Source organism: Osmerus mordax, chromosome 21, assembly GCF_038355195.1.
Source record: "Osmerus mordax isolate fOsmMor3 chromosome 21, fOsmMor3.pri, whole genome shotgun sequence".
Classification (NCBI taxonomy): Eukaryota; Metazoa; Chordata; class Actinopteri; order Osmeriformes; family Osmeridae; genus Osmerus; species Osmerus mordax.
The window spans coordinates 12,654,332-12,672,299 of record NC_090070.1 but is presented as its reverse complement, the minus strand read 5'-3'; the positions used below and the strand labels follow the sequence as shown (position 1 = coordinate 12,672,299).

Below are 17,968 nucleotides of genomic sequence, written 5' to 3'. Positions count from 1 at the left end.
GTCCATGAGAAAAGGGTTCCAGTTTCTGAATGGATTTAGAAATCATTCGACAAACAATCGAGGAAAGAAGCCTGTTTCTGAAGATGTGACACACAAACTGATCTTTTCGCATGCAGTTGACATATTTTAATCTCCAGTTATTGGTTACTTCATCTTTTTAAAAGTACTTTGTTTTATTTACATAAGCAAATTTGATTTATCACATCTTTAAAATCACACGATGTAAAAGACCACTGGTATTATTCCCTGTTTTTGCAGTCTGATTGATCTCTGAACTGTCCGGTCACCTGATGAACCATCTGATTGATCTCTGAACTGTCCGGTCACCTGATCAAATCAAATCAACATGTATAGCCCTTTTACACGCAAGCATGTCACAGAGGGCTTCACATACGCCCATAGAACTGCCCCTCAACCAACCTAAACCCTCAGCTAAACCTGATGAACCCTGTGACTGTAGGGCGGGTGAGGGGACTGACCTGCGAGGAGGGCCATCAGCACGGTGTGACCGTACTCCATCTCCTCTCCGCCCGGACGCCCGCTGCCGTGTCCCACCCTGCTGGACCAGGCTCCGTCTCCGTGGAAACAACCCTTGTGCTGCTCTGCAGTCCTCCAGCTCCCCCGCGACGCACCCTTCCACTCTCCCGCCGGCACAGACTCAGAGAGAGAGAGAGCCGAGGTCTCTGTGATCAGATACCCTGGAAGAGAGAGAGCCGAGGTCTCTGTGATCAGATCCCCTGGAAGAGAGAGAGCCGAGGTCTCTGTGATCAGATCCCCCTGGGAGAGAGAGAGAGCCGATGTCTCTGTGATCAGATCCCCCTGGAAGAGAGAGAGCCGAGGTCTCTGTGATCAGATCCCCTCCCTGGAAGAGAGAGAGAGCCGAGGTCTCTGTGATCAGATCCCCCTGGAAGAGAGAGAGCCGAGGTCTCTGTGATCAGATCCCCTCCCTGGAAGAGAGAGAGAGCCGAGGTCTCTGTGATCAGATCCCTTGGAAGAGAGAGAGAGAGCCGAGGTCTCTGTGATCAGATCCCCCTGGAACAACTCCTCCGTTCAAGTCTCTTAGAGGGGAAATATAGCTAATAAGTAGCTACGTCAGCCCTCCCCGGGGCATGGATATCCATGTTAGTTCTGGTCTGGAGGGGGGGGGGGGCTCTGGTCTGGAGGCCCCCTGCCGGTGGGCTGGGGGGGGGGGGGGCTCTGGTCTGGAAGCCCCCTGCGGTGGGCTGGGGGGGGGGGGCAAGAGCAGTCATATGAAGGCTCCTAACGAGGTCTGCTGTCTGCTCCTCACACGCACACACACACATACATGCACGCACACTCACACACACACACCACCCAGATACGCTCCGGGTCCCGCTCCCTCCTTCTTTATACCTCCTTCCCTTCCTCCATCTCTCTTTCCATCCCCCTCTTTCCCCCTGTTTCTCTCCCTCTCTCTCTCTCTATAGCTCCTCTGTCTCTCTCCCTCTCTCTCTCTATAGCTCCTCTGTCTCTCTCCCTCTCTCTCTCTGTAGCTCTCCCTCTCTCTCTCTGTAGCTCCTCTGTCTCTACATCTCTTTCCCTCCTTTTCACTTTCTATAGCTCCTCTGTCTTCATCTTCTTCTACTCTTCTCTGCACGCACACACGCACACACACACACACTGGAGTTATACAAACAGATTGCAGTCATGAGCTGCACACTACAAAAAACCTCTCCTGGCATCACTGTATGTAATCTGTGAGCCAGTGTGTGTGTGTGCGCATGTGAGCCTGTGTGTTTGTGTGTGTCTAACCTCAGAGTCTGCTGATGTTTCACGTGACCAGTAGGGTCCTTACAGGTCCAGCTCTTCATCATCATCATCATCATGTACGATCACCTTCCGGCAACAGCAGCCAACCAATAACTTCCTTTTCTTCCTGTACTCTCAAACACGTGTAAAAACATTCTAAAGAAACCCAATCATTAATCAAAAGCACGAAAAAACTTTTATTTCAAATAAAACAGATGTCAGAAAAATACATGGTCGTTTTTTCTGTACATGACAATCACAATATATAAAAATGAGAGATTACAATACATTCTCATGAATTAACAAAAAATCTATTTGGTCTTGCACTTTCTCATTTCATGTTACACAAACGCAGTTAGGAGTTTGAGGATATTCTCCTGGACCTGAAGCCACACGGCAGCACTGTGCTCTGTGCAAACCTCATACAAGTAAGACATTCTAGTTTTGTAGTCCGTGTTCCCACACGGAACTAAGCCCACAGCTACACTCAAAACATCCCTGCACACGCCCATGCAGACACACACACACACACACACAGGAAATTAGAGTCTGGCTGGCACAGGAAGCCCATATATGGCTGTTCAACTTTGGCACCAGTTCCCATTCTACACCAGACTCTTCTCAGTAGAGATTGACCCAAACATATTTAAAAACAACATCATTAACATCATCAACAACATCAACATCATCATCATCAACAGCACCGTGGTCCAACCTGAGGAATCTCCTTCAGCAGAGATCAGAACCAAGCAGCAAGATCCCCAACCTTGGGTGTGGAGAGAGAGGAGAGAGAGGAGAGAGGGGCTCGGAGAGGAGGGGCTCGGAGAGGAGGGGCTCGGAGAGGAGAGAGGGGCTCTGAGAGGAGAGAGGGGCTCGGAGAGGAGAGAGGGGCTCGGAGAGGAGAGAGGGGCTCGGAGAGGAGAGAGGGGCTCGGAGAGGAGGGGCTAGGGGAGGAGAGAGGGGCTCGGAGAAGAGGGGCTAGGAGAGGAGAGAGGGGCTAAGAGATGGGTATTATCTTCACCAGCCTGTCTCTCTCTAAAATGCCTCTGATCTCCCGAGTCCAGATTCTACAGTCGAATGTTCTAGAACGTCTGGAGTCTTCGGAAGGTTCCGGGGTGCGTCTGAGAGGCAGGTTCAGGACGAGGGGAGCACCTCTGCGATGGTGTCTCTGGCGCTCTGGCTCAGCCTCTCCGGGAACGTCACCTCATACTCCACCACCAGGTCGCCGCGGCGATCCGGGTGTTTGGGCAGCGGTAGCCCCTCCCCCGTGATGCGACGCTTCATCCCCGGGCGCACCACGTCCCTCGTCGTCACGGGAACCGTCCGCTTTTCCAGGGTGGGGACGTTAATGGTACAGCCGCACAGAGCCTGAGGGGGGAGGGGGGAGAGAACCTTGAAAACACTGCAACACTGTAAACACACCTCTGAAAGTGTACACTCAGTGTGAAGTGTGGCAAGCGGCCGACTTCCCCCCCCCCCCCCTCACCTGTTTGAGAGACACCTTGCCGCGGTACACCACGTCGGAGCCGTCCCTGCGGAACACCGGGTGCGGCTTGTCCTTCACCACGAACACCACGTCGGCCGCCAGGCTGGAGGCGCTCTCGTCGCCCTCCCGGGGGAACGTGATTTTGGTGCCCTCCTTCCAGCCCCTCTTGATCTCCACCTCCAGGATCTTGTCCTCGGAGCGCGTGCTGTGGCCGTCCGGGTTCAGACGCTTGCGGGAGATCTTCATCTTCTTGGTGCAGCCTGTGAGCACCTCCTCCAGGGTGACGCGGAGGTCGTGCACCACGGGGGGGTCCTGGCGCCTCGATCGGCCCCCGCCCTGACCTCCCATCCCGGCGCTGAAGGAGCGGGGGAACCCCATGCCCCCGGGCCCCATGCCCCCGGGCCCCATGCCCCCGGGCCCCATGCCCCCGGGCCCCATGCTGAAGCGGCTGAAGGGGTCGTCTGTGTCCATGTCTTCCCCGTTGCGGCCGCCGCCGCCGCCGAACAGGTGGTCGAAGGGGCTCCGACCCCCGAAGAACTCTGCGAAGATGGCGTGGGGGTCGCCCTGGAAGCTGTAGCTGAAGTTGGGTGTCCCCGGGCACCCAGGGCCCCCGGGCCCCCCGCCCGACGGAGCACCGCCCTTCAGACCTGGGAGGGGGGGGGGTTAGAGAAATGGGGGGCGAGAGAGAGAGAGGTGTGGGGGTGGAACGACAGATGGGGGATGGAGGGGAAGGAAATGGGGGATGGGGGGGAGACAGAGACAAAGGGAGACAGAAAGAGAGAGTTTAGTTTCACGTGTCACCACTAATACTTGCTACTGGCTTGAAAGCCTTTATATTGCTGTTGTTAAAGTTGTAGGGGGTTAAATATTGGCCAATCAACCAAAACTAATTCCCCTATGGTTTAAAGGAAGATGGGAAACTTAATGTATTAACATGAACCAAATAATGCCAATACAAATAGAAGTACAGTTATTTGACTCTATGGGTTAAATCAGAGCTAGAATGGTCAAAGTAAGGTTAAAATGGAATACGCATTTATTAACATTGCAAATGAATGAAATCAATTACAAGGCAAACATGTTACAAAATGAAGGCTTTAAATCTTACCTACTCTACCATGATTATTGTAAATCAGAGAGAAAGCAAGAGGTGAGCAAGGAGTAGGACAAGGGAGAACTGAGGAGAAGGTCTCAGGAGATGAAGAATCCACAGACCAATGCTTCAACAATTCCTTTCATACACAAGGACGACCAATCAGACCAAATCTTGACTTATCAACATATGACTAGCAATGCCAAGAAGGTTACACAAGGGGGTGGGAGAGCCATCAAGTAGAGACTCCGTCCAGAAAGTCCAGACTTTAGCATATGAGAGGTGGGGCAGATTGACACCCAGCCTTACAAAGTTGACATTTAAATGCGAAGTTGACACCTCTGCCAGGCAGTACCAACTAAACTGCACGCGCACACAAAACACTGGTGGTTCAGACTTTGCTGACATGACAAACTCAACGCAGAACCCTCTGCGTTGACCTGCGAAACGTCATCAGAAAGATCCTTCCAGTAGGCTGGTACCTGCCGAGCTAATCAGCAGTCAGCAATCACACCTCTTCAAATGGTGACCTATCACAGCGCAATCACAGCTTTGCAAACGGAGGCCTTTGTTTTGTTTAAACCAGCCCCGTATCTATTAATAGTACGACAGGGATTCTTGTTGGCACTCGTCTGAGAACGGAATTTCTGTTTACCTGGCTCCCGATAACGGACAAAACTAGTCCAGACGAATCTAGGTAACGTCATATACAGAACCAAAAGTTATTTGCTGTTGAAACAGAATCAAGTAATAGGCTAATACTTGAAAGTGTGTGAACATTCGAAAAAAAAGATTTAAATCAACCTACTAGTGTGAAATAACAGATTTATCTTCCCTTTTCCAACTTAATAAAGTAGACACATCACTCACCCTCCTCTCCAAACCGATCGTAAATATCTTTCTTCTTCGGATCGCTGAGGACGTCATACGCCTCGGCGATCTCTTTAAATTTATCCTCGGCTTCCGGCGCCTTGTTCTTGTCCGGGTGGTAACGAAGAGCTTGCTTTCGATACGCTTTCTTAATCTCGTCTTCAGACGCCGATTTCTGTATTCCTAGAACGCTGTAGTAATCCTTCCCCATCTTGACCATCTAGTTTGTAGTGACTTTATTCCAGACAGGATTGTGTCCAATAGGTGATAAAGTCCTACAACTCCTTGAGCTTGTTATGAATCAACTTCTGCTGACGAAGCGGATTGTTGTTGTTGCAGAATAAAGTATTATGGTTGACCAAGGCGCCAACTGAGAACTGTAACCAGAAACTCCGAAGTAGCCTAGTAGTCAACGTTTCACACACCTGCTTTACGTTGGGTTAGCCTGCTGCGCACTCTGAGGGATTATCCTGCGTACTACCCTCGGTTATCCTCTTTTGTACCGCTGTAGAATGTTCGCGAATTTTCCACCACGTTCAAGAACGGTCTGAGCGTCCCTTTCTCACGGTAAATCCACAGCGAGAGGGGGAACGCCTACCGTCGCGTCACAAGCGTTAAACGTTCAATAGACACGCCTCCGCCTCTCAAGACGGAAAAGCGTTAATGCACTTGCTAGAAAGTGACCCAGTGAAAAGCATCACTCCAGTTGAGGACGCGGAAATATGGACAAATGCAGGCGTGTTGATATCAGACTTTTGACGGGGCTAAATTTGATACTTCATTGAAGTATTCCATGAAATGTGACTGTGTTGATTCCCCATTAGAACAAAGACCTTTTAGCTTTCTATTTGTTTTAACGAGACCCACTAGGCACACGCGCACAGTGCCACTATGTCTGGATATAGAAGCCTGTAATCTCCTCTCATCTGTGTGTCCTCACGTGCAGACTCTACAGAGCAGAACCCCGCGGTGTGTATGAGCGAGGAATTACTGTTCAATGACAGAATCAGTCCGATAATACAATTTATCTGCCTCAAGTTCATTGGTCCAGCCGCATCAGTCCATCGTGGGTTCTTGCCTTCCTATTGGCCGCGGGTCCGATGTTTGGGGCGGAACCGGTGGGATCTCCACCACGTTGATTGGCCGAGTTGCCACGGATGGATGCTGCAATATTATTGGATGCTTCTCCCGCTTCCCTTCCCGCTGATTGGTCCGCTCCGCTGTCACTCACCTTGGATGAGAGAGGAAGGAGATTTGGCAGCACTGTCAAGATGAAGCACTACGAGGTAAGATAGCATAACCGCCACTGTTACTGTAAACATTTTAATGGGGATTGATCAATCATGTTTGGAAATGTGTTCACGATGTTTCCTCGGGGGCAAGGAGGGATCGTAAGTGGCCGTGTTTAGTTTAGAGTTAGAGGAATATTTCTGCTCGCATCTTTGTTGTCACGCCGATGTCAGCCAGCAGTCGGAATGAAAGGCTTTTGTGGCCTTGAACGAGAGTTACATTTTAGTCATAGTTGTGTATCTTACAGCGAAACTACCTATCGCTTGTCCCTCAAATTACGCATGATTATTGATTATGCTCTTTTTTACTTGTCACTCGTTTTCCATTTTCTGAAAGCCTTTTTCCTGCAGTGTTTTGGGGCTGGATCGCCTCCAGAATTCTTATCTTGCATTGCCTCACACAGCAAGCAGGTGAACAGTCAAGTACGCTGTGTCAGCGATACTTAAACGTAAACGATTCTTTCACAACGATGTAGCCTTGCCCTTTGTGATGTGAGGGGACTCGGAATCTGTTCCAGTGAATGAAGCACCTAACAGATACAAGCCATCATATTTCATAACGTAAACTTTGTTGCGTTTATTTATTTTCTTTAGCGGATGTTGATACATGTTGGCTATTGTTCGGTAGGGCCTCGTTATCGCTCAATACATTACATTTACATTTAGTCATTTAGCAGACGCTCTTATCCAGAGCGACTTACAGTAAGTACAGGGACATTCCCCCGAGGCAAGTAGGGTGAAGTGCCTTGCCCAAGGACACAACGTCGTTTGGCACGGACGGGAATCAAGTTGGCAACCTTCAGATTACTAGCCCGATTCCCTAACCGCTGAGCCACCTGACTCCCCCTAATACAAGTGCTTTCTCCGGGTCAGAGAGTCACAATACACAGACGCAGTAATGCACACACACACAGACGCAGACAGGCATACAGACACAGGAATTCATGTAATCCCGAGCCCTTCTCCAGGGTGTTTGTGTAAGTGTTTCACGGGAAACCCACCAGGCAGGATTTGAAGCAGCTAGTTTCAGGGAGCAGGAGATAGAACTGGCCCAGCCTGTATGTCCGGCCTCCCTCCTCTCTCTCCCCTCTCTCCTCCCTTCCACACCTCTCTCTCCTCCCTTCCACACCTCTCTCTCCCCTCTCTCCTCCCTTCCACACCTCTCCCTCCTCTCTCTCCCCTCTCTCTTCTCCCACCGACCCACCCCTCCCCTCTCTCCCTCCGCTCCCTCCCCTCTCTCCCCCTCCTCTCTCTCCCTCTCTCCCCTGCTATCAGCCATTGAGTGGAGACACAGCAACATCATCTGTTATATCCCTGCCTCAAACTCCTGCCTCAAATCCCTGCCTCATATTCCTGCCTCAGATCCCTGCCTCATAGCCCTGCCTCAAACCCATGCTAGGCCAGCCAGCATGTAATCCTATAGGCCCATTTGAAAAGCAAAAATAAGTATTTTCTTGGTGTAGTTCTATCATTCGACCACAAGATGGTGCCAGAGTGCCTTGTTGTCCTAAGGCCTGCTGTGTACGCAGACTGAGGAAGTCTGTCTTCTATTTGTATGCTAGGAACCTGACCATTGGAGCGTTTAGAAGGGGGTCCACACCGAGGGGAATGCCCCGATTAAGCCGCTAGAGTCTGTGGTATCATCACCCTCCTGTGGAAGGAAAAGGAGTGTTAGTGTGTGTGTGGCTGGAGAGGGTGTGTGTTAGTGTGTGTGTGGCTGGAGAGGGTGTGTGTTAGTGTGTGTGTGGATGGAGAGGGTGTGTGTGTGGCTGGAGAGGGTGTGTGTTAGTGTGTGTGTGGCTGGAGAGGGTGTGTGTTAGTGTGTGTGTGGCTGGAGAGGGTGTGTGTTAGTGTGTGTGTGGATGGAGAGGGTGTGTGTTAGTGTGTGTGTGGCTGGAGAGGGTGTGTGTTAGTGTGTGTGTGGCTGGAGAGGGTGTGTGTTAGTGTGTGTGTGGCTGGAGAGAGTGTGTGTTAGTGTGTGTGTGGCTGGAGAGAGTGTGTGTTAGTGTGTGTGTGGATGGAGAGGGTGTGTGTTAGTGTGTGTGTGGCTGGAGAGGGTGTGTGTTAGTGTGTGTGTGGCTGGAGAGAGTGTGTGTTAGTGTGTGTGTGTGGCTGGAGAGAGTGTGTGTTAGTGTGTGTGTGGCTGGAGAGAGTGTGTGTAAGTGTGTGTGTGGCTGGAGAGAGTGTGTGTTAGTGTGTGTGTGGCTGGAGAGAGTGTGTGTTAGTGTGTGTGTGGCTGGAGAGAGTGTCTATTTTCAGGGGGGGGTGGGGGGGGACAAGTGGGGTAATGGAAGTGAACGGAGAAATGGAGGCAAAACAAAGGTGGGGGTGCTTACGCACTAGTTGGGTATATTTAGCCTGGGAGTGTGGAGGGGGGGGGCGGCTGTTTGTCATACTTCCTCTCTGGGAGCTCCTGGGGGGGGGGGTTCCTCAGGTGTCATAGGTCGGGGATGGGGGGAGGGCGGGGTCATGTTTCAAAGCCAGAAATGTGTTTATAAGCTTCTTACAAGATCACTACTGTCATTACTTTATGTGTGTGTGTACCTATGTGTGTGTGTGTGTGTGTGTGTGTGTGTGTGTGTGTGTGTGTGTGTGTGAGAGGGCCAGTTGTGTGAAGCCCAAATGGAGAGAAAAGCTGCTGGCTGGTTGGCTGTTAAATAAAGCAGCGTGCCAGAAGAGAAGGAATGAGAGAGAGAGAGAGAGACGGGGGGGAGAGAAGGGAGGCAGGGCAGTGAGGGAGAGGAAAGAGCGAGAGATTTATTTCCACAGCTGAGCTCTTCCCTGTGCATGGATCTAGAAGAATCAGTCAGTCAGCCAGCCAGCCAACCAGCCAGTCAGTCAGCCAGCAAGTCAGACAAAATACAAAATAACGAGTGCGGTATTAGAAGGAGAGAACCAAACGGGGAAGCACCTTAAAGGGAGACAGAGGGGAAGCAGCGACAGCAAGGAGTGTCGTCATGGATACCTTGGCTCTAGAGGCGTCCAGCCCCAAGAAGAACGGGGGCCCGGTGCCTGGCCCGGCGCAGGCCGCGGCCCCCAGCAAACGCAAGGCTGCCAAGAAAACTAAGAAAGCTGTTGTGTTCTTTGAGGTGGAGATCCTGGATGCCAAGACCAAGGACAAGCTCTGCTTCCTGGACAAGGTGAGACCGTGTGGTGTGTGTGTGTGTGGTGTGTGTGTGTGTGTGTGTTGGCTGGTGTGATGTCCGCTGTGCATTTACTTTGCTCTTGTAAGGTTGTGCAGCCGTGCTGACTGTATCTGTTTGTAAGTGGTAAAGAAATGTGTGTGCGTGTGTGTGCACGCGCCAAATGTCAGTAGATGTTTGCGAAATGTTTCAGCAGGTGTGTGCCTGAGACGGCAGCTAGGCTCCAGTCTTAATGTGTGTGTGTGTGTTGGCAGTGCGTGTGTGTGTGCGTGCGTGTGTGTGTTGGCGGGTGATCCTAACAAGGCTGCAGCTTAATCCTGGAAATTCTACTCAGCCTTGTTAGACGATAGTTTTAGTGATGGTAAAGTTTAGTATTACACTTAACGTTTATCATGACAGAAATTTTTATTGTGACAGTAGCATTTATTATGATAGTAATGTTTATTGTGACAAAAAACTTTAAATTATGACAGTAACCTCGATGATACTAATGTTTATTGGCCTTGCTGCAGTTAGCTGCATTTAGCTGCATTAGCAAGGTGTTAGTAAGCCAGTGTGTTGTTAGCTGTTAGCCTACCTGCATTAGCCAGGTGTGGTGTTACTGCGTCTCACAGGTCAGCAAGTCAGCCAATCAGAGGAAGTCCCCGGGAGCTGTGAGGTATCATGTGACCTTCGATAGGATTACCGCACCTCGCCAACCATGTTGGCGCCTTAACACAGTTTCCATAGCGACGTCATTTCTGACCAGGAGGTGGGGTTGTCCCTGATATGGAGGCACAGCAGTAGGCCTCCTGGGAATTGTAGTCCTGAGGGTTAGATCTGATCTTTAGAGTGTTTAAATACAAGGATAGAATGTTTACTGTGTGATGTCATAATAGTGTCTGGAGAGGATAGAATGTTTACACTGGTCATAACATGTCATAATAGTGTTTGGACAAGGATAGAATGTTTAGACAAACTGTGTTACGTCACAGTAGTGTCTGTACAGGATAGAAAGACTATATGTGATAAACACAGGGGTAAAGTCGTCATAATAAAGGCAGACACGATGCTAATATTTAGACTGACAACCAGCGTTGGTGTTTGCTAACATCCAGCCTGCTAGCTGCGTAGCGAGGTGGGTCACCTGACCACCAGAGGATACCATCACAGTCTGGAGGGCTTAGTGGTGTCAGGGTGGCATGGGTACCAGGACTGGAGGAGCGGGGGGTCTAAGCCTCCAGCCACCCCAGGTTTAAGGTTGTCTGATTGGCTAATGGGGTGCATGGCGTTGGCCCTAAACCGTGCGACTTAACATGAATCCTGAGGGTTACCCTGTCTGATGGGCCTGTGTGTGTGCGCATGCGTGTGTGTGCGTGTGTGTGCGAGTGTACATGCACGTGTTCGGCTGCCTTGTTATTTGAGGTCTTGTCTGTGTGACTTTATGTAAGGCAGATTGTCATTGTTGGCACCGTGTTGTGTTGTATGTGTGTTTCCAGACTTGGTACCAGCTGCTAAATGCCCAGTGCCCAGTTGGTGTGGGCTAAATGTACCGTTAATCCCAGCCAGGCTCTGTGTGTGTGTGTGTGTGTGTGTGTCTCCCACTGACACCATGTCTTACAGGTAGAGCCAAATGCCACAATCGGGGAGATCAAGTCCATGTTCCACAAGAGCCGTGAGTCACAGACACACAAACACAGATTTATTTTCCGAAAAACATTGAAAAAAAGTTTTGAAAAAACAAAAAAACACTTATTCCCTTTCAAGAGAAACAGTTGTAAACTGTTTTGTATGTGGAAAAAATGCAAAAAGTTTTGAAAGGCTGAACATTCTTTTCTAAAAAGAAGTTTCCCAAAAACTAGAAACCTTTTTGTGTTGTGTGGAAAAAAATTCAACCTTTGAAAAACTTATATATTACTTACTAATATATTTTTCCAAAGGATGAAACTATCTGATAGAAAGTATGGAAGCATATTGACCCAGTCCTATTCCTCCATGATGTGTTTCAGATCCAGAGTGGTACCCTGCAAGACAGTCCATCCGCCTGGACTCCAGTAAGTACAGCTGCCCTCCCCGCCCTGTGTTAGGTCAGAGCCGTGAGTAACACACACACATAAATGTAAGCTAGTCTTCAAAAATATTTAGATTTTTTTGGATTTCAAAAGGTTGAAAAAGGTTTTTGGAAAAAAGAGTTTCAAAAAGTTTAAAAAGATAATCAAATAAGTATTTAAAAAAAGGTTTTCCCCAAAAAAGTTTAAAAAAGGTTACAAAAAATGAAAAAGACAAGTTTTGAAAGATTGAAAAAAGTTTCAAAAGGTAGCATTTTTTTCTTCAACCTGGTATGTCCTACCTAACACCAATGCAGTTTTGTCCTACTTAAAGAATGTTTGAATGACTGTCCTGTTGTGTGTGTTCTGACTGAGTGTTCTGACTGTGTGTTCCAGAGGGGAAGTCTTTAAAGGATGAGGACGTCCTCCAGCACCTCCCGGTGGGAACCACGGCAACCTTCTACTTCAGAGACCTGGGAGCCCAGATCAGCTGGGTCACTGTGAGCACACACACACAGTACCTCACACACATAAATGTGCAACTGTCAATTGTCTGATGATTCACACGTAGCAAAAAATAAATCTGTGTGTGTGTGTGTTTGTGTATGTATGAATCTTTGCGTATGTGTGTTTGTATGTGTGTATGAATGTGGTTGTGTGTCTATGAATGTTTGTGTGTGACCTAATTGTTAATGTGTTTTCGGAGACGGTTGCTATTAAAGCCCCTGTCACAATAACCCTGCTGGAGGCAGAAAGAGGGAGGACAGAGAGGGGGAGAGAGGGAGGGAGGGAGGAGAGAGAGTGGGGGAGAGAGAGGGAGGGAGGGAGGAGAGAGAGGGGGGGAGAGGGAGGGAGGGTGGAGAGAGAGGGGGGGAGAGGGAGGGAGGGAGGGAGGGAGGAGAGAGAGGGGGGGAGAGAGGGAGGGAGGGAGGAGAGAGAGGGGGGGAGAGGGAGGGAGGGAGGAGAGAGAGGGGGGGGAGAGGGAGGGAGGGAGGAGAGAGAGGGGGGGAGAGGGAGGGAGGGAGGAGAGAGAGGGGGGGAGAGGGAGGGAGGAGAGAGACGGGGGGAGAGGGAGGGGGAGGTATAGGGGGAGTGAGAGAACTAGAACTGGAGAGCAGGGGAAATGAGGGACAGGAAGGGAGGAGGGTTAAGAGGCAACAGGGCCAGCGCAGGGAAGCGAGTGAGGGGAGAGAAGAGGAGGAAAGGAAGAGGGGCGGGAAATATATTCACCAGGAGGGCCAGTGAGACTCAGGACACTTGGCACAAACCATGTCATCATCCTTATCCATCCCTTATCCTTGCTTCTCTCTCTCTCCCTGTTCTCTCTGGTCTCTCCGTTCTCTCTCTCTGGTCTCTTTGTTCTGCAGGTGTTCCTGACCGAGTACGCTGGTCCCCTCCTCCTCTATCTCATGTTCTACTTCCGGGTTCCCTTCATCTACGCCCCCAAATACGACTTCACCACCAGCAAACACTGGGTCGTGCAGTAAGGCCTCACACTGTTTGTCGGTTTGTTTTTGAAAAGAGGTGAAAATAGAACCATGACTGGTGTCCTCAGCCTACAGAACACTCTACTCAGAGAATGTGTCAGGGACTTTGCACTGATCTGTGTGTGTGTGTGTGTGTGTGTGTGTGTGTGTGTGTGTGTGTGTGTGTGTGTGTGTGTGTGTGTGTGTCTGACGTGTGTGTGTGTGTCTGGTGTGTGTGTGTCCAGCCTGGCATGTATGTGTCACTCCTTCCACTATGTGAAGAGGCTACTGGAGACTCTGTTTGTCCATCGCTTCTCCCACGGAACCATGCCGCTACGCAACATCTTCAAGGTGACACACACACACACTTACAGCCATACACACACGCATGCTTACAGCCATACACACATCCATAAAACACACACTTAGGCACACTTAAACATACATACAACCATACACACTCCCTGAACCCTGACCTTGTTTTGTGTTTCAGAACTGTACATACTACTGGGGCTTTGCTGCTTGGATGGCTTACTACATCAACCATCCCTTATACACACCTCCTAGTGAGTAAACACACACTCACACACAACCAGACAGTACACTTTTTTACACACACACACACTCACAACCATAAACACTCACACAAATACTAAGCAGCATGTCTATATCACATAAACAGGTGCGTTTGTAGTCATTGTGTGTGTGTGTTCCAGTATACGGTGAACAGCAAGTGAGGATGGCCCTCATCATCTTCCTGGTAAGTTTCCCCTCCTCTCTGCACACGCTCAGTCCGCACTTCCTGTCCCAGTGTCTGCACGCGCTCAGTCCGCACTTCCTGTCCCATTGCCGTGGTAACTCTGTCTCCTTTGTTTACCTTCCTCAGTTCTGTCAGATCGGCAACTTCTCGATCCACATCGCCCTCCGCAACCTGCGCCCGCCAGGTACCTGGGTCTTTAGTTATGCATGCACCGTGCACGCACAAAGACAACCTTTCTATATTTATTAACACAATATTCTAGCATATACATATTAATGACTAAAGCAAATTTCTTCTCCACATCCCTCCCTTTCTCTCTCTCTCTCTCCCCCTCCGCAGGCTCCAAGACCAGGAAGATCCCGTACCCCACCAAGAACCCCTTCACCTGGGTGTTCCTGCTGGTCTCCTGCCCCAACTACACCTACGAGGTGAGCTGCTGCCCATGTGGCTCTGCTGCCCCCTGGTGGACAGCAGGAGCACAGACAGACTTCCACAAACACAGAGGTGTGATGTGTGTGTGTGACCCGTGTCTCCTCAGCTGGGGTCGTGGCTGGGCTTCACGGTGATGACCCAGTGTGCTCCCGTGGCTTTCTTCACCCTGGTGGGCTTCATCCAGATGACCGTGTGGGCCAAGGGCAAGCACCGCAGTTACCTCAAGGAGTTCAGAGACTACCCCTCCCTCCGCTCCCCTATCGTCCCCTTCATCCTCTAACTACCCCTCCCTCCCTCATCCTCTAACTATCCCTCCCTCCCTCATCCTCTAACTACCCCTCCCTTCCCCATTCATCCTCTAACTACCCCTCCCTCCTCCCTTCATCCAACAACTACCCCTCCCTCATCCTCTACCCCTCCCTCCCTCCGCTCTCCCTCCACCCTCCCCTTAACCCCGTTCTGCGATCCTCTCCCCTCCTCCAGCCCCTCAGCTTTACGCTACACTGGATTCAGTTGCATTGTGAGACCCCATGGAACCCATTCATTCAAAATTGGAATGTTGACAAACAGTTTGGCTGTTCCATCCTTGGAACTTTAATTTTGTTGGTGTAATTTATTAATAAAAAGGTTAACCAAAACCGTAGCGTGTCTGGATTTTGGGATGCCCCCCCCCCGTGTTCAAATGACTTCCTACTCTCACTTTCTCTCGCCTACGACTTTCTAGGATCCCAAACACAAAGGTGTTTCTACAGGGTTCCGGCAGGTTTCACCAAGTCAAATTTAGGACCTTTTTAAGACATTTTAAGACTATAAAGATTGAAATTTAAGACCTACACGACGCATTACCAAAATAATATTCAAGTATTCTGTTTTATAACTTGGCATTAGCAGAAACAAAGTGTACGTTGTCCTTTGGCATTTAGTAGTGTCATAAGGGCAATTACACCGTCTTGTAGAAATAACTTTGTAGGAACCCTCTGTGGCTCAGTGGGTAAGCATGTGTACCATCAAGTCTACTGCCAAACACGGTACCCTGGTTCAAATCTTGCTCAAACCAATTGAAAATTCATTTAACTGATATCAGTTAAGTAATATGTTATGTTGGCAAAAATTGAGCTGTAAGAAGATACTTCCGCCAGATTTGAACACTAGACCCCTCACATAGCCTACATCCATAACCACTTAGCTATTAGGGATCATAACAATCTCCCCTCCAACATAAAATTTGACATTGAACTATCTATTTGTAACAACCTGCAGAGTTGGGGTGTCAGAAAACCATAAGAAAGCAGGGCTCCCCTGTTAACTCACTGGGTTAGTGTGTGTGCTCTTTCAGACATGCTGGGGCAGTACCGCAACAGCCTGGGTTCAAATCCTAATTTTAAATGGTTTATTTTAAATTGTTACATAGTGGTCATGTGAGATGTAGGACTTCACCTTCACAGTTTCATAAATATCGTCTCTCTACTCTCCGCCAAACGCTTGTTAATCTCAGGTAGATTCTCTTTAGTTTAGTTTGAAACAGAGTGCGAATTATACAATGATAACTGGGGGGGGTCAGCTTCTTCTCCAGGGCGTAAAGTAATATTTACGATTACAGGTAAGAACGATATATAAATGTATAGACCCCCCCGACCTGTTGTTTGTACCTCATTTGGGGGGGTCCAAGTCTTAATTAGGAGGGTCAAACCCTTCCCCCCCTCCCCCCAAGTAATTCGTCATTCGTATTTCTGTGTCACCTACCCAATGTGTGCCGTACAGAGTCCCTCTCTCCCTCACAAACACCCAGTAGACGAACCACCATCACCTTTCCATCCTCCCCGGAATATCCTCCTTTCACGCATGTGTGTACTATCTGCCTTTCTCTACCCTAACCCCACACTCTGTCCCAGCCATCAACAGACACCGCAGGACAGGGGAGTTGGAAGGTTGTCTGTTTATTGTGACGAACGGCAGGTATGTACACAGAGGGAGGAGAGAGAGAGGGAGGAGGAGAGAGGGAGGAGGAGAGAGAGAGGGAGGAGGAGGAGAGAGGGAGGAGGAGAGAGGATGTCTTCATCACGCAGCCTGGGCCTCCACCCTCTTCTTCCTCAGCTGCAACCGGCGCTCACGCTCGTACTCCTTCATACGCATCACGTAGCTATGGAAACAGGAACAAGTGCGAGGGGGGTTAACTTCATACAACACAGGAAGGTCTGAATGAGGAGGGCATCACTGAATCCTTCCTACTACACAATCCTTCCTGCTTCCTACTCCTGGTGTGACTGCAGAATCAAAGGTGATTGGTCACTCACTCCTGGTGTGACTACAGAATCAAAGGTGATTGGTCACTCGCTCCTAGTGTAACTACAGAATCAAAGGTGATTGGTCACTCGCTCCTGGTGTAACTACAGAATCAAAGGTGATTGGTCACTCGCTCCTGGTGTAACTACAGAACCAAAGGTGATTGGTCACTCGCTCCTGGTGTGACTACAGAATCAAAGGTGATTGGTCACTTGCTCCTGGAGTGACTACAGAACCAAAGGTGATTGGTCACTCACTCCTGGTGCTCGCAGTAGTCCCAGTCGTGCCGCTCGTGCTTGCAGGCCAGGAAGTTGGGCCAGTTGTCCCTCTTGCACTTCATGAGTTTGATGAGGTGGTGGGCGCAGTAGTCCCTCTGCTCTACAGGGAGCTGAGCCAGGTTCATCTGCTCCTGGGACGCCACCATCTCTGACAGAGGGAGGCGGACATTTACATTTATGCATTTAGCAGACGCTTTTATCCAACGCGACTTCCAAGAGAGAGCTTTACAAAAGTGCATAGGTCAATGATCATAAACAACGAGATAGCCCCAAAAACATTGCGGGTAGCATGTAGTTTAACAAATTAAACATGAACCTCAGGCACACACACAGATGTACATTATATATATACACATACACACACACACACACAGACGTATATATTAAATTACAATTCTGGGCCAACCACTCAACATAAGGCAACTCAATACAATACCTTGATGAAAGCTACTTGTTGTAGAAAGTTCAATGCAAATGACTATCAGTAGAGAAGATCATTAAGACACCTGCGCCTAGCTAACTGGACTACATCATGGACATGACTATGAATGCGTGTGCTTCACGCTCGGCTACATTATTCCATAAATGATTTGTGCTTGGGAATACAGACGGTTCCCACAAGATGTTTCCTATTTGGTTGCTCGCTAACAAGATAGTTAGCTCGCAAACTTGTTAGCCACTCGGTTTCACGTAGCTAGCTATCCAGCTTGGCCCCTTGAACTTAGTAGTAAGCCAAAATGTCAGTGTGGCTAAGCTAGCTGTAAACTTGACTCGGCGAACGGTCAGACACTGTCCATGAACAAGGAGATAGCTAACAACGTTGCCAGAACTTTGTCAGGTCAATGTCTCAGGGTTTGACCAAAACATATGAACCATCGGGTTGAGGTTAGTTACGAACCTCTCTCTTTCCTTTCGTCAAAGCCCAAGTCGGGGTCGAATCCAAACGGCTTGGCCGGGTCAGGCTCCGTTTCCGTCTCGGTGATATATCGTCTTCCAAGATGGGCCCCCATTACGCCAACTGGATTTGTACAATAAATATAATTACTTATATGTTCCTGTTGATCTTTGCAC

At 49.4% G+C, this 17,968-nt stretch overlaps 3 protein-coding genes across 4 annotated transcripts in view; 1 reads left to right on the top strand and 2 right to left on the bottom strand.

Moving 5' to 3' along the window:
• Positions 1–1,950: 1,950 nt before the first annotated feature.
• On the bottom strand, positions 1,951–5,769 carry dnajb1b (DnaJ heat shock protein family (Hsp40) member B1b). The gene is made up of 3 exons (XM_067259456.1): positions 5,220–5,769; positions 3,257–3,903; positions 1,951–3,138 (listed from the first exon to the last, which is right to left on the bottom strand). The coding sequence occupies exons 1-3, from the start codon at positions 5,437–5,439 to the stop codon at positions 2,905–2,907; spliced, it is 1,101 nt and encodes a 366-aa protein (XP_067115557.1). The 5' UTR covers positions 5,440–5,769; the 3' UTR covers positions 1,951–2,904.
• Positions 5,770–6,453: 684 nt separating this feature from the next.
• Positions 6,454–14,784, top strand: tecrb (trans-2,3-enoyl-CoA reductase b). 2 transcript variants are annotated; one of them, XM_067259455.1, is made up of 12 exons: positions 6,454–6,505; positions 9,598–9,648; positions 11,254–11,305; positions 11,640–11,684; positions 12,075–12,178; positions 13,046–13,161; positions 13,390–13,495; positions 13,638–13,710; positions 13,861–13,904; positions 14,031–14,088; positions 14,244–14,332; positions 14,443–14,784. In XM_067259455.1, exons 1-12 carry the CDS (start codon positions 6,491–6,493, stop codon positions 14,614–14,616), a joined length of 927 nt encoding a protein of 308 aa, XP_067115556.1. In that variant the 5' UTR covers positions 6,454–6,490; the 3' UTR covers positions 14,617–14,784. The 2 variants fall into 2 exon arrangements, with proteins under 2 accessions (XP_067115556.1, XP_067115555.1); XM_067259454.1 differs by lacking the exon at positions 6,454–6,505 and having other exon boundaries at positions 9,410–9,648.
• A 1,473-nt stretch (positions 14,785–16,257) lies between these two features.
• Positions 16,258–17,968, bottom strand: part of ndufb7 (NADH:ubiquinone oxidoreductase subunit B7) — a 1,792-nt gene continuing 81 nt past the window's right edge. Inside the window, exons 1-3 of the mRNA XM_067259453.1 lie at positions 17,796–17,968; positions 16,877–17,045; positions 16,258–16,476 (exon numbers count right to left, since the gene is read on the bottom strand). The exon at positions 17,796–17,968 is cut by the window's right edge and continues 81 nt beyond it. Of these exons, the coding sequence (XP_067115554.1) occupies positions 16,395–16,476; positions 16,877–17,045; positions 17,796–17,907 (363 nt within the window). The 5' untranslated portion in view covers positions 17,908–17,968 and the 3' untranslated portion in view covers positions 16,258–16,394. The remainder of the gene's footprint in view (positions 16,477–16,876; positions 17,046–17,795) is intronic.

What these genes read in the sequence shown, in the direction of transcription:
- dnajb1b (XM_067259456.1), bottom strand. Translation starts at nt 5,439, where the DNA reads ATGGTCAAGATGGGGAAGGATTACTACAGCGTTCTAGGAATACAGAAA. An exon ending in CGATCGGTTTGGAGAGGAGG is followed by an intron (nt 3,904 to 5,219) that starts GTGAGTGATGTG and finishes CCCCCCTCCCAG; the next exon opens with GTCTGAAGGGCGGTGCTCCG. An exon ending in GCAAGGTGTCTCTCAAACAG is followed by an intron (nt 3,139 to 3,256) that starts GTGAGGGGGGGG and finishes CTCCCCCCTCAG; the next exon opens with GCTCTGTGCGGCTGTACCAT.
- tecrb (XM_067259454.1), top strand. Translation starts at nt 9,466, where the DNA reads ATGGATACCTTGGCTCTAGAGGCGTCCAGCCCCAAGAAGAACGGGGGC. An exon ending in CCCAGATCAGCTGGGTCACT is followed by an intron (nt 12,179 to 13,045) that starts GTGAGCACACAC and finishes TTTGTTCTGCAG; the next exon opens with GTGTTCCTGACCGAGTACGC. An exon ending in TCCCTTATACACACCTCCTA is followed by an intron (nt 13,711 to 13,860) that starts GTGAGTAAACAC and finishes TGTGTGTTCCAG; the next exon opens with TATACGGTGAACAGCAAGTG.